General features: G+C 40.7%; 2 protein-coding genes across 4 annotated transcripts in view; one reads left to right on the forward strand and one right to left on the reverse strand.

The window, feature by feature from the left end:
• Positions 1–3,181, forward strand: part of ENTREP2 (endosomal transmembrane epsin interactor 2) — an 81,746-nt gene extending 78,565 nt beyond the window's left edge. Inside the window, exons 11-13 of the mRNA XM_059482320.1 lie at positions 1,408–1,482; positions 2,166–2,494; positions 2,868–3,181. Coding sequence (XP_059338303.1) covers positions 1,408–1,482; positions 2,166–2,494; positions 2,868–3,056 — 593 coding nt within the window. The 3' untranslated portion in view covers positions 3,057–3,181. The remainder of the gene's footprint in view (positions 1–1,407; positions 1,483–2,165; positions 2,495–2,867) is intronic.
• A 530-nt stretch (positions 3,182–3,711) lies between these two features.
• APBA2 (amyloid beta precursor protein binding family A member 2) overlaps positions 3,712–14,642 on the reverse strand; it is an 82,702-nt gene continuing 71,771 nt past the window's right edge. For 2 of the 3 annotated variants that reach the window (XM_059482177.1, XM_059482176.1), the window contains 4 exons: positions 14,023–14,235; positions 13,110–13,229; positions 7,774–7,914; positions 4,743–6,278 (listed from right to left, as the gene is read on the reverse strand). In XM_059482177.1, the coding sequence (XP_059338160.1) occupies positions 6,207–6,278; positions 7,774–7,914; positions 13,110–13,229; positions 14,023–14,235 (546 nt within the window). In that variant the 3' untranslated portion in view covers positions 4,743–6,206. Of the gene's footprint in view, positions 4,702–4,742; positions 6,279–7,773; positions 7,915–13,109; positions 13,230–14,022; positions 14,236–14,642 lie in introns of those variants that run through there. The other variant, XR_009419415.1, reaches the window with a different exon arrangement.

Here is a 14,642-nt window from a genome sequence, read left to right on the forward strand (position 1 = left end):
CCTTTTAAGTAAACTTGTTTTTTTTTTTAATACCTGTCGTTCCTAGTGGAGAAATTATAAATGAAGGTTTAGTTTAATAGGTGCTTTTTTACTCATTGTGTACTCCCTGAAAAACATAAAAATGGTGAGTTCACATACCATTGTCAAACATGGTTCCCTCCTAAAAAAAATTACTTAAAAGTTAATAGTTTGCACATTTTTTCTGCCTTTTCCCTGTAAAGTTTGTCATGGCAAAGGCAGACAAAATCAACTCCTAGCACAGATGTTTATTACAATAAACTTCATTTATAATCAGCTATGATAGACCATGTGGCTGTACCAGTTAAGTGCCTGAGTGATTATTGTAGTGTTTGTGTTCCAGATAATTCAGGGTCATGTCCAGTAGTGTAGTTTTGACTTGGTGCAAGTACATTAAACTGTTTAGTAATGGATGGGAAGACACAACCTCTGAAGTGTCTCCTCTTAATAACCATGCCATGATTCATGTGCTACAGTACTTAAGCATAATAGAACAAATTAAAGACAGAATAGAAGCTGTCTCTCTTAATTTCTTACAGATTTGCTATGTTTTTAGCATCTTACATTTGTTTCCTTCATTTAATTATTCACTCTACCAGAGAGGATTATGCCAGCTTTTCATTATAAACTGTCCCTGGAGATATGGAAGAAAACCTCTCCTAAGCTACCTAGAAGTTCAAAACCATTTTCAGTCTTGGAAACAGATTAACAACCAAATGTGATGGTTTATTCCATCTTGTCAGAAATGAAAAAACTGCAGGTGGTAGTTACTGTACAGTGTGATCTCATCATTGTTGATCCTCATGCTGGAATCCCAGAAACCGTCATTAGATGGCATCCAAAGCTGTTTGTAGATGCTTCATAACCACTTGTTACTGATTGGCTCATCAGGTACCACCCTGCTCATCTACCCATTAATTTAAACAATGCTGTGTTACATTTGTACTGAAAATAATGATAATATATTTTTAAAAGGAGGAGAAATATTGAATAAAAATGCTGGTTTTGTTGAAATTAGAAGGATTAATCTTTCTCATTTTCCCCATTTTCCAATATAAACTCTGTCCACCCAGGAAATACAGAAAAGGTCTGAGGTCTGCCTCTATAGGGAGCTTGCCATAGTTTCAGCACTTAAAGATGAAATATTTAGGATTACAGAGGAAACCATAAAACATGAACTCTGTCTTCCTCTTTGTATCTGTGTAACAACTCATAAGGCATCTCTGGGTGTAGTAGCCTCTCTTTATGAATGGACATCTTGAAAACAGGATTTCCTTTGAGTAGTTTCATTCTGTAAAGGAGATAATAAAAGGTTCCACTGTATTTTTCCTTGCTTTGGGGAGGACAGCAGGGGTTGACTTTGCTCTTTCTGTCTGCCTTTGGTTGAAGGTGATAATTGTGCCTGGACTTCTGTGTGCAGGCAGTGCCAACATGCAGGATTATCTCCAGCTACAGGAGAAACAGGTGAGAATTGGTTTCTAAAGCAGAGGATGGGTTTCCTTTTTTTTCTTTTAAAAATAATGAAAAGCTTCTGAGAGAGAAATGAGCTTTGAAAAATCTCAGGCAGAAAAGCCAGGTAACAGCATAAATGTATGGTGTACAATGCTGATGGAACCTGCCTTGAATGAAAGTAAATGTTTTGAATTAGGTCCTCTGGTTTAGATCAGCATTTTTGCTTTCTCTGTTTCTCACTAATCTCTCTTGCATATCATTTCCAAGGCCTAGAAATAGGCAGAACTTTAGCCTTAAAGCTGGGGTGAGGGGCTGGGCCTAAAAGAGTATGAGTGGCATGTAACACAGAGTAGCTGGTGGGTTTCCTTAGCATTAATGTCAGCTGAAGTCCTTGAAGGTGGACACAAAAATGTCTGGTTTGTGAAGTTCTTTAATTTTCCACCCACTCATTCTCAAGGCACTCCTCCTTGGCCATGGAAAGGTCTTACTCCTGATTACTCCTAGTTACTCCTGGTTAAAATTACCCATTTTGTAATGTTTCCTTGACTGCATGTTTTTGCTACTCTTCAAACAAAACAGACATTTTATGACAAAGTAGAAACTTTGTGACAATATTTGTTTTGCCTTTTTTTTTCTTTTCTCTTTTTCTTTTTTTAAACTATTACTTTAAAGATATTCTTCCCCCCCTTTTTTAGTTCCTGTCTCTGGTTCTCATATGGCTGCCTCTGCTTGCCAGCATTCTTTGAGCAGTTTTCTACCAACTGGAAAACAGAGGGATACAAGGAAAATTGATCTGCACCTAAAGCCAAAGGCTTTTCACACCGTCTCGAAAGACCGGCCACGCTCCTTAGTGGACCTTAAGGCCTATAAAGACACAAAAATTTTAGTGGCAAAATTTTTGGAACATTCAAACTGTAATCTCCCTCCAGAAGTGCGTCACGTAGTGAACAGCATACGGTCAGTCATTAAATCTGATGAGAGACACATGGAAGAAGCCATCTTCAGTGCCAATATCATAGACCAGGTAGGCCACTGATGTTCTAAAGGTGTGTCCAGTTTCCATAGACAAATGCCTTATATAAATGTTTTTGCAGTTTAAGTTCTTCAGACAATTCCTACTGAAGCTCTTTTATAGTTACATGGCATCAGTAAGAAATAATTTCTATTTATTGGGCAGCAGTACATTTTACACTGCAGTTCAGACGGAGAGCCTGGCTGTGCTTTCCAGGTGCCCAGTCCTGAGCCCTGACCAGCTGCAAGGACAGAAGCAGGAGGGGTTCTGGTGGGCTGAACCTCCTTTGGAAGAGTTTCAGTGTTAGCTTAAATGAAATATTATTCAGTCTTTCCTTACCCCGTTTTCCCCATTCTTTCCTCCTCCCCTCCTGCCTTTCCCGCAGGTGATGACGAGTTCCCAGCAGGGCGCGGGCGGCTGCAGGAAGCGGCTGCAGGGGGATCTGCACCTGCGGAGCTGCGGCGCCCTGAGCTCCGCCGCGGCCCCGGCGCGCAGCCGGACCCCGCTCAGCCGCGCCCTGGAGCGGGAGCGGCCGCACAGCCTGATCGGGGTGTGCCGGGAAACCATCCTGTGACCGGGGTGTGCCGGGGAACCCTCCTGTGACCGGGGTGTGCCGGGGAACCATCCTGTGACCGGGGTGTGCCGGGGAACCCTCCTGTGACCGGGGTGTGCCGGGAAACCATCCTGTGACCGGGGTGTGCTGGGGAACCATCCTGTGACCGGGGTGTGCCGGGAAACCATCCTGTGACCGGGGTGTGCTGGGGAACCATCCTGTGACCGGGGTGTGCCGGGGAACCCTCCTGTGACAGGGTGCCCGGGGAACCATCCTGTAACCGGGGTGTGCCGGGGAACCATCCTGTGACCGGGGTGTGCTGGGGAACCCTCCTGTGACCGGGGTGTGCCGGGAAACCATCCTGTGACCGGGGTGTGCTGGGGAACCATCCTGTGATCGGGGTGTGCCAGGCAACCATCCTGTGATCAGGGTGCCCTGGGAAACCATCCTGTGATCCGAGTGCCCCAGGAAACCATCCTGTGATCCGAGTGTCCCAGGAAACCTCTGAGAGGGTCAGCAGGTATGTCATGGCAGCTGGGAGCTGTGGAAGAAACCAGGACTGGGACAAACACAGCTAGTGGATGATTAGGAAAAAGTGTCTTCCTTTGGAATTCCACTTTTTTCCCCACAGCAGGATGAGAACGGCTGTTTTTCTGAATGTAAATTTCAGCCTTGATTTTTGCAAACTTTTAATCGATTTATTAGTGAAGTTATAACAAGTGTTTTCCCAACCAGAAATGCATTTATTTCACTGTACTTACAGAAATGCTACTGATGCTGCCCAGCATTTCTTGAAAACCATTGCAAACCCACCAGAGACTGGCTGTACAACTTAAAAGTTGTATTTATTTAATGTACCTCAAAGTGTTTTAACTATCGTCAGTGTTTTAATAAAAAAGTATTTCTGGACTTTGCCTTTTCAACACTGATTTGGATACAAACATAAAGGTGATTTATCCACATACACAGTGCTGTTTCTAATCCATTCTTGCAGTGTCTGTCATTCCAGACTAACTGATCTGTCCAGTTAAATCTGCTCCCCCTCCCAGGGCTGCCCTTTTGAGATGCAGCACTTGCTGCAGTGTGGTTTATTCCTGCTCTGTTCTGAATGTTCACCACTTCAGTCCTGCAGTAGTGTGTGACCAGGAATTGATGGTAAATCCTCTGCAGTGTGTGACCAAAAGATGCATTAGGGAAGAAGATTGAAATTCTGCATTTTTCACAAACTTTTTACCAACAGCAACTGACTGGAAGTTAGAAGAATTTTTATCTAGCAGAGCCTTGAGTATTTTCAAAAAGAATTGTTACTCCAATTCATAGTTTTGACAATTTTATTACTAAAACATATTATTATGGTTCTGCTGTGTTTATGATTTATTTAACATTGATCTTTTAAAAAATATCAAAAAGTAAATATTGACACTGATTTCATTACCAGCATAAACACAGGTCTGCCAGCAACATCTTCCAGTGCAAGCTTCATCCTGGCTCTTTCAGAGGAAATTGGAAAGGCCTTAAACAGAAGGTTCTCATAAAGAACCTACCACAGGTTGATGTTTCAGGATTTTAATTTTTTTGCAGCAGTGCTTGTCAGTAGCCTTAGTTTCCATTTGAGGTTTAATCATATACTGGTTTCATTTGTGTCACTCTGAGCTGGGCAGACATCCTGTGAAAAGGTCACAAAGGAATGTAGCTGAAGATGGGTAGTTTAAGTTTTACAGATTCATCCATTTTAATGTATTTTAATTATAGCATGCTTCTGTATTGATGTGAAGTTACAGTGACATCCAGTGGCAACAAGGTATGCTAATTGAAAGCTTCTACTCTCAAGATCATAATGATACACAAATTCCTAATTCAAGAGAATATTTCCTTTAAAAAAAAATCTGTGACCTTTGCAACTGCACTTAGATGAAGAATTAAATGATCTTCTACTTGCAATTTTTTACTATGTAAAGTTACACAACAAACAAAATAAGCAAGCTTCCTTTCTTGTTTCAGATTTATTAGTGATAGGTTAATTCTCTCCTAAGGTCAGTTGCATGCAACACACTACTCCTTGAAGTACAGTCATCTAAAGCTCTTTAGTTACTGCATGGTAAGGCTTCTTAAGTCACAGTGTATTTTCTTCAAGGCCTTGGCCAAAAGAAAAAAATTAGACAAGGTTACACCAATTAACATTTATCTCATAATCTCATAAGGAATACAACTTTACTACTAGGTTTTTTATCTACACACATTCTAATACTGCTGATGGTGCTAGGTTATTTGTCAAAACAATTTACATTCAGAACACATTGCCTTAGGAATAAGAATGCTTTATAAAAGACAGAAACAGGTAAGCATGGCTTTCCCATTTTGAGCTATTATTAACAAAAAGGTAATATGCAAAAATTAAAGAAAAAAAAACCCCAGCCCAACACATACATACAACCTGTGCAATAAGTTATCCATGAAACAACTCTGTTAAATCATAAAAATCACAAGCATTAAAAATAAATATGTATCTAAATAAATATTTTGATTTTAATCTTGTGGCAATTATTCTTTATTTAGCATATGAAACACTTGTTACATGTTTATGTTCACACCTTGCCAAACAGGTTACACTTGTCATAACAATACCAAGTACTACAGTGGTTTTCTTTACAGTAGAGTCTAAAAGTTTGAACTGCACATATTCCTTTCCACTGAAATACCATCAATTCAGCACCAGTTTTAAAATTATGCAAAGTCATCAGTATTGGACCACTTTATGGGACTGGGATTTTTTTTTCACTTGAGGCAGCCAGAACTTTCTCTAATTGCTTCTCTCTGCCATCTCCTGCAGTCTCATTCATCACATATTCACATTCACTGTGTTATCAAACAAGACAGACATACATCACTCCACATAAAGGTTACAAATAAATATGTTTTAAGTTCTATGAGAAAAGAGTTTAGAAGATGTTCAAAATACTTAAATGTTTACAAAGATTTTTGTCTGTGATTATTGTCCTTGACCATCCTTCTCAACACTTTTTGTCAAAGAAATAGAAAGGAAGGAGAGAAAAGGCAGAGACACCTGTCTGTTCCTTGTTCTGGAGTCCTCGGGTCAGCTTCCAAGCCTTTCATTCATACAAAATACAAAATTCTCTTCAGTTATGACAGCTTCAGCTTGGATGGAAGATGTTAGATGTACAGGGGGGTCTCTTGACCTGTTAGGAGCCTGAACATGGCAGCTGGCATAGTCTTCATGTGAATCTGTCAATTGATTACACAGACATTAATAGAGCTAGTACTAGTTTAAAATAATCCAGAAGGCCCCTGTATCTGTATCTCCCTGTGGTCAAAGTGCATTTTTTGTCCTGGCTTCTATAGATCTTTTTCCTAGAGTTTCTAGTTCAAAGTTCTCTGGTTTTAGGATGCTGGTTTGCTATCTTTGCTTTTTTTTTCATGTGGTTTGGGTTTTTTGTTTGGTTTTGTTTTGTTTTTGAATTTATTAATGACAATTACATGATGTGATATCATATAGTTTTAAAAGCCACCTAAACACTTTTTGTTGATATACCCTGCTCCAATTACAGTAAAGTTTACAGACCTTAAATAATAAGTAGCACAAACCTCTCTGAAAATTCATTCTGCTGTTCTGGTATTAATGGAACTTAATGGATAAATTTGTATTCTATCTTCCTCTCTGTGGGAATGTCATTTCATATTTTCACCTAATTACAATATGATCTTCTGAACACAGAACTTGGACTTTGGCACCTGGTGTTCAAATGCCAATCAAGAGTTTGGTGGAACAGTTTCTCCTATGGCTAATGTCAAACCATGACACTAATGCACTTCAATTCCTTCCTCAAGGAGTCCTGGGGCTCCAGTCCCCAGTGCCAGAGGGATTTCACAGACTGACAGAGTCCAAGGCTCAGGTAATCAGGTCTCCACCAGAACTGGACTTATTGGACAACACAAGAAGAAGAAAGGGAAAGTTTACTGACTGATAATACAGACCCTGACCAGCTGCCTTGGTATCTTCTCTTCAGGCTGTAAAGAAGAAAAGTTTCATGCTGTTTTCCTATGTTAGGTGAGAAGTTACACAGTGAAGGGGGACCATGGAGGGGCTGTTGGAATCTACAGCTTTGCTCCTGACAAAGAGCACATACTCTATTATGATTTGTCAGGTATCATTTTCCAGGAGGACACCAGCTCTCTCTAATTTTTGTCAGAGGAACTAGTTGGAGATCTGGCCAGGGTTCTGTACTTAGACTACCATTAAATTCAAGAGGGATTTTGAAAAACTGGACAATCTTGCTTATTCATTGCTGATCTATCTAGAAGTACTGGAGAGAGGTGACTTAACTTACTTCCAAGGTAAGTTGGAAATTAAATTATAAACATGTATATCAGTTTGCATCTTTCAGACATAGTAATTCATTTCTATGGCAGATGCTGTAGTGATAAGAGACATCTTCACAGCCAACATCCCTGAGTGATTTCTTCCTTTAATCACTTGATTTAATTCAGAGAGTAGGTTGAAGGTATAGAATTATGCCAGAAATTCTTAAAAATGAATGGAAAAATGCAGTGAATATGCATCATTAGTTGTTTAAAAAAACCCAACTGTTAATTGTTTCTTATTAGTGCCAAACTTAATTTACTGAATTGTTGAATTTAATGCTGTGTTGACACTCTTTTCCACTGAAACATAAATTTTTTCAACTATTTTGCTGCCTTGCTAAAGGCTTTGTTCCCTTACCTCTCCCACTGAGTTGGACAGTGCTTGCACTATCTTCTCATGAGCCGTGGCCACCACGCTCTGCCCGTTGATCTCGATGATCCGGTGTCCCACTCTCACCCCGCCCCTCTCTGCTATCCCACCTCGCATCAAGCTGCAAATCTGCCAGGAGAAAGCAGTGGTTACTGAGGTTCAGAAATACCACAGTGCAGCCCTCAGTGGGACTTAATGAGTGGTGATGCTGTCAGGATTCCAGAAGATGTTGTTGGAAGTATTAATCAATGAGTTTTTAAATGTTACTTTAGGGTTTGTTAGAGGGAGTTTTTTTTCTGAGATTTCTGCCTGTTATAATTTTTGTTTTTAGTCTCCAATTGGGAACATAAAGATACCTTCCACAGTGATACAGGTCGTAGCCACACAAAAGTGGAGACAGAAGAAGAGAGATTTATGCCCTGCTGGGACACAACCTCCTGTGCCCCTGCCAGAGAGGAGGGAGCTCTGCCCTCCAGGGTCTCAGCTTCCCTCTGCACTGTTCAGTGCTGCTGGCCACAGGGAGCTCAGGATGGAGGAGGCAAGTTCAGCCATTCTTCTTTAACTGGCAGCTGAGGTTCCAGTAAAGAACTTGGCACAATTCTGAATGTTATGACCCCTACAACAGGGTAATAATTCTACAAGAAAAATAATTCTACATTCAGCAGACACAGTCCCAGCAGACATTGCTACCTAAAGTATTTTGAGGTTGCAACATGCATAGAGTGCAGGCAGAAAGAGAAATGTCAATCTGGTGTGGAGTTGAGAGTGTTTCCTCCTTAGCAACAGTATCTATGCTGCAAGGGGACCCACCCTGGCAGGCCAGACTGCTGTGCATTAGATACAAATTGCTGGCAAATTATTTCAAATGACTAAGTCCATGAATCACCCAAGGCAGATAATGTACAGCTCCAATCTCTGGAACTAAGCAGACTTTATCAGCATTGGGATTTACCTTTTGTTGACTGAGAAAAACCAGTTCTTGGAGGAAAAGAAATGAGTGCTGGAGCATCAGCTAATGCCTGCTTCTGCAGTTACTGTCAATGGTTAGAATGATATGCCAAGAATCATCATTTGCTGTGATCTGGTCGTTTGTTCAGAGCTAAATACAAGTATGGTAAGATGGGCTTGTGCCCCAGTGAGTTTATCTAATTCAGAAGCACAGGATGTGGGGAGATGGCCAGTCTGGGACGTGTTGAAGGTAAAACACTGTTTGTGGTTGACTGGAATATTTTCTTATATGGCACTAGCAGCTTCCTTTAAACTCCTCTCCACAAATAACAATGCAATAAAAAAGAAATCCCTTCTCACTTGATGTTCAAACTGTTTGATATGAGGATTGAGAATATATTGTTATTCTGTGCTTATAAAATATATATTATATTATTTGCTTTGCCTTTCTCAGCATTCAGAAACAAAAAATAAAAATCAAAAAAGCCCCAAAAAACCTCAAACCCCAACACATTCCTCCTATGGTGTGATTTATCTTCCACCATGCTCTCTCCAGAGGCTGAGTGTTACCTCCTGGAGTCCTTAAAGTATTTCTGGTGGGCTTCACTATCACTTTACAGAATTGTTCTTGAATTTCAGTCCCATACAATGGATTGTTTTGCAGGTAGTCTGCCTTCTAATCACACAGCTCACAAGATAAACTCTACTACACAGATCTCTTTTACAGAAAGCTTCTCAATTCAACTCACTGTTAGAATAAGTTTGCTCCTTGCTGCTGGGGAGCAGTAATCAGAAAGGACAAAAAGCAGCATGTATCAAAAGAAACCCTGTACATATATTTTTTTGTGGTATAAAAGAAAATAGACAGTACAGCTGAAATAAAAGGTTTTGGAGCAAATGGAAATGTGATCCCTCACCCCACTGGCATAAAGGAAAAGATAATAGCTTGCATATCTGTCCAGAGCCCTTTTCCCTGCTTGGCTCTCAGAGCACTTTTAGCACTTTTAATACCATCAGCCAGTTTTTAATTTCTAACAGCCCCAGACATAGAAAGTGGTCTCCTCATTCAGGAATCCCTCTCCAGAGGAGGCAGGCAGCTTCCTTTTGTGAGCATTAAGTGTTTTAATGAGGTAGAAAGAGAAGCAGACAGAGGCTGAGTGGCTCTGCCCAGGCTCCCAGACCCTGCTAAGCCAGAGACAGCACACACAGAGAAAAAAATATTCTGCATTTACAGCACACATTTAGTGACTCCTGCATTTGCAAGGGCTGACTCAAAGCAGCCTTAAGAGTTTTGTCTCCAGCCAGGGGAGCAATGACAGCTGAAGCTGGTGAGTTTAAACTGAGCAATATTTTTAAGTAAATATGATTTTATTCAGCCAGGACTCTTTAACTTCTTGTATTTGTTGAACATGGCAACAGCTATAATATTAGATAAAGCAAGACACATCTGCTTCTTTTAAGCAAGAGTCTAAATTCTATTGACTCTGTAAACTGAAGGGGAAAAAAGAAAAAAAAAGGTGTAAACCACACTGGTTCAATCCACTCAGCTGTGACAGGTCTGCAATGCCTTAGACCAGCTGCAGCACATCAGATGTGAAACTTCAGTAGCTTCACAATCAGTTTTATTGCAACTGCCCACAGAGTAGCAAAGCATTAGGATAAAATAGTGCCAGACAAACATTATTCTGTGTAAATGTCTTAATCATAACCTATTAAAATGAGATTTCTTCTCATCTCACTTTTATATTACACTGTTGAAACCCTGTAAATTTTTTGCCAGTTTAAATGACAGTAAACAAATGCAGAGAAGAAAGAATAAGATGTTCTGTAAAGTTTTACTGTATTTTTGGATAGCTTGTGCTAGGCTAGGGGCAGGGTAGATAGTTCTCAGAGAAAGTGAGATTTTGACTGAGAAGTGGTGTTTTATCAGCAGTGAGAATATAACTGGTAATATACAGATTTTTTTTTTTCACAATCAAAGATAAAAACTGGTATACAAGGACCAAATCTAGAAGACAATAATGTGATACATAAGGACCACTTGTATTTAAATAACATCATTTTAAAAGAACTGTAGTATAATGACTTTCAGAAGGTGGCTGACAGGTCATCTAATGCTCACCTCCCCATCACACAACACTCATAGTTGTTATGTGTGTGCACAACATCCTTTTTTCAGCTGCAGCAGTGTCAGCATCTGCCTGACAGCCTGCGCAGGCAAAGCCAGCTCAGATGGGGTTTCTGTGGCCAGCAGCTGCTCTGTGTGTTTATGGGCCATTCCCACTCCAATGGCTGTGCATCCTGCACAGATGAGATAGGCAGGGTGAAAAGAAACCACTGCAAGGCTGCTGTCAGGGGAGGCACAGAAATAAATCCCAGCGGCATGGATAATGAGGTAATGGCCTACCAGAAAGAGACATTTAATTATATCTGTTCTGACAAGCCATTTATTTCTTTGCTGTGCTAATGCTGAGCCAACAAAGAACAGTATTACTTCTGGATCCAATCATAATTTGTAACAATTGCTGGCAATTACAAAAGTACTTTTAAAGAGTAGAGTGTCAAACTACCAGAGAGATATATTTTATAGTTATATTTTCAAATGTTGAAAGAGTTTTTCAGAGGAAAGGATTTTCCAGGCCCAGAGGTTTGTCTCCATAGCAGCCTAACAAAAGATGTTACTCTTACCTTTTTGTTCACTGGCTTTCATATTCAAACAGGCTTTTCATAGATGAAATGCACTGCAAGGCTTTATTTTTTCTTTTTCCTATATGAAAAGGATTTTTTGCTGCTTTTGGTGAACTTTACATTTGATGTCATTTGAATGTTGTTCATTTAAGTGGAAGGAATGATGATCTGCCAGTGTGGTGACATGGCCAGTAGATGGAGGGAGCACACTGTGACAGGAAACAAGCAGAGCCTGCAGGATTTACTAAACTGAGGCTCCAGGCATGTAGGAGATGATTAGCAGGGACAAGATGAATAGATTGTCACAGAGACTGCCTGTCCATGTAAGGGCATGGCATGCTCCTAATCCGCCTCGGCCTGATCCATTTCCCCAGCCCTGATCCCTCCCCCACCAAAGCTGGGAATGGGCTCCTGAAAACTTGATAATCACATGCAGTGATGCTTACAGGTATATAAATGTATTCCCTTGTTTGGTTATAGCACCAGTGGAACATACAAGACTTACAAAGGTGAGCAATAAAGGAATGAGATCAGTGCCTCAAAGAGAGCACCCTCTGTGAGATCAGGTGAAACCAGATCCTGGGGTAGGAACCACTTAGAGTTCATCCAGCTGGAGCAGAGGTACAGCAGTGCCTTTATATGTAATCTTAGGCAGGAACATTTTAAACTTGTGGAGTAGTAACTGAGAGATGGCCAGGAGAGCTGCAAACCCACTCCTGAGCCATCTGAAGTGCAGGAAGGCACATGCACCACATCTTACAGTCACCTGTTACTCTTCCAGCTCTCAAAGGGTGGCAAACAGAGATCTGGCAACTTCAATCAATGCATTTCACAGAACAGGGAGCAGAGCCCACAGCCTTTCTGATGTGGTTTTCTATGTGAGCAGCGTGATTATTTTTTCCCTAGACTGGAGGAAGAGGAAATGCTGATGGTCCTGCCCTACAGCCAGTCCCTACTGCTAGTGGCAGCCCCCAGAAGGGCCAGTGACTACCTGGGTTAGTTGTGTGGGGAGTTTGCTCTGGAAAGGTGACAAAGAATGGCTTGGGAAGGAAGAACTGAGAGAGGAGGAGGCTGAGCTGCCTGGGGTAAGTGTTCACTGCCACATTTGTTCTCCTCTTTGCTGCTGCTATTACAGGGAAGCTGCAGCACACAGAGGAGGGGTACCTGGGCCGCAGCCTATACAATTGCTTTGTAATGAGAGGTTAGCTTTTATAAGAGTTTAGTTTCAATAACAGTAGGTCACAATTATATTCCCATGCCTACTACCATGTGATCCACATAAATTATGCACAGCAGAAAAATAATTAAAAGTCTTAGTGAGTGTGGAATGAAACTTTAAAAAGAGAAACAGAATCAGATCTAAGATTGAAGTGCTATAATTATAAAAACCTTTTTCAGCATAAGATTTCCTTGCAACTCTGGCACTAATAACAGTTTTACGTGATCAGACTATTGCACCAAATAATCTGGGCTATAAATCTTGTTGCTTTATTATGTAGGAAAATCCCTCAAGAATTTCTCCCAGTGTCATCCATTTGCATTATATTACTCAGAGACTGTAAGGTTTTAATAAACAGTAGAAAAAGTGAGGTCATGCAAGATTGTCTCAGTACTTCCATATGTTTTTTGAAAAAGACAAAAAAGTGAAGGGAAAAACTCCAGAACAATCAATGAACACAGAAACTTACAATTCCATTCTGTACACTGAAGCCCAGCTGGTATTTCAAGTCTGGCCGTTTTATGAGGACAGTAGTCACAGGAGGACAGCTGACAATGTTCAGTTTGACTTGTGTCTGATTCTTGAGTCCCTGTAAGATATTCCAAAAGTCAATATTTCTGAAATGAATCTCACTGAGCCCTCATCTGTGATTTCCTAATTGCAAGAGTGTTAAGCAGCTGATCTGAGAAAGACCAGTGAGAGTTAACAGAAATTGATTGCTAACTTAGAGATACATTTCTCTTATTTATTTCCCTCGATATTTGGCTCAACAAAACATTAAAATTTTGCCTGTAATTACTACAGAAATTTAAACAAATCTTCCAATAAAAATCAAAACTGACTACTGCTTGCTGTTTCCCAGCATCTGGCTAATTAATCTCCTGCTTCTGCTGCTCTTGGTAAATCTGCACAGACATCAGATTTAGTCTCCATGACTAAAGATATTGCATTCTGGAATTCCATTGTGTCTGCAGAGTCTTCATCTGCTCACTTGATCTGTCCTGCAGTCTTCCAGCCTCCATCCATTTTATCTGCATGGAACCCAAAAATGCATAGGAGATTTTAATCTTATTTTATGCTGGAGGCTGTGAGGAAGCTTAAAACTTTGAAGACAGCTAAGTACTTAATTTAGGCAAGTTTTACAGACATGGTCTCATTTGTTATAGCCCAGTAACAAAACTGTAACATGTTCTCCAGCCCTAAATTTCTGTGCATTATCACTCCTGAATCTCTAATTCTGCTTTTTGTTAATGACAGATTGCTGGGGTTTTTTGCAGTGATATGAAAAATTGTATCTGCTGGAAATCTACAGGATCACTTGTCAGAGGATTCCACCTGCGTTGTCCTACGATCTACAGCATAGAGTTGTAAGTCTGGGGTACCTTTATGATCCCTTGGCATGTTGCAAGAGGTAGACCAACTAAACTGGTGCCATTAATGGACATGATTTGGTCTCCAATGCTCAGTTTTCCTGAACGTGCTGCAGGGCCTCCATTCATCATGTTGGCCAGGATAACCGTGGGTAGAATGGATCCCCATCCAGATTCCACAATCACTACCCCAAGAATTTCTCCCTTCTGTTTTTCTAGCTGGAGCTGCAATTAAAAAGGAAAAACATTTTTTTTGCTTCGATTTGTCTGACTTTGAGCATGAATATGTCACTTGTTCCCAAATAACATCTACAAATCACAAACAAAATTCTGTTCTTTGCCATTAGGTACTTCATGACTTCAATGTTAACTGTGGAACACACAGCTGTTTCTTTTCAGGGGTGTCCTGCACTTGTTTGTTGAAGGTCATAGAGGTTTAATAGGCAGAGCACTCACACATGGTTAACTCTGTAGGAAGTGGTGGAACTGGATGCCAAGGGAATGAATGCTAAGGAAGTTTCTGTCCCTGGAACCAGAGGGGGAGGCTCTAAACTTTTGTGGCTGAGGCAGTGCCTGCCAGCCAGGCTTTGTTCAGCTCCACTCCTGCCAGCACTGCTCAGGTTTTCTCTTGA

This window comes from Ammospiza nelsoni, chromosome 14 (assembly GCF_027579445.1).
Source record: "Ammospiza nelsoni isolate bAmmNel1 chromosome 14, bAmmNel1.pri, whole genome shotgun sequence".
NCBI classification, from domain to species: Eukaryota; Metazoa; Chordata; class Aves; order Passeriformes; family Passerellidae; genus Ammospiza; species Ammospiza nelsoni.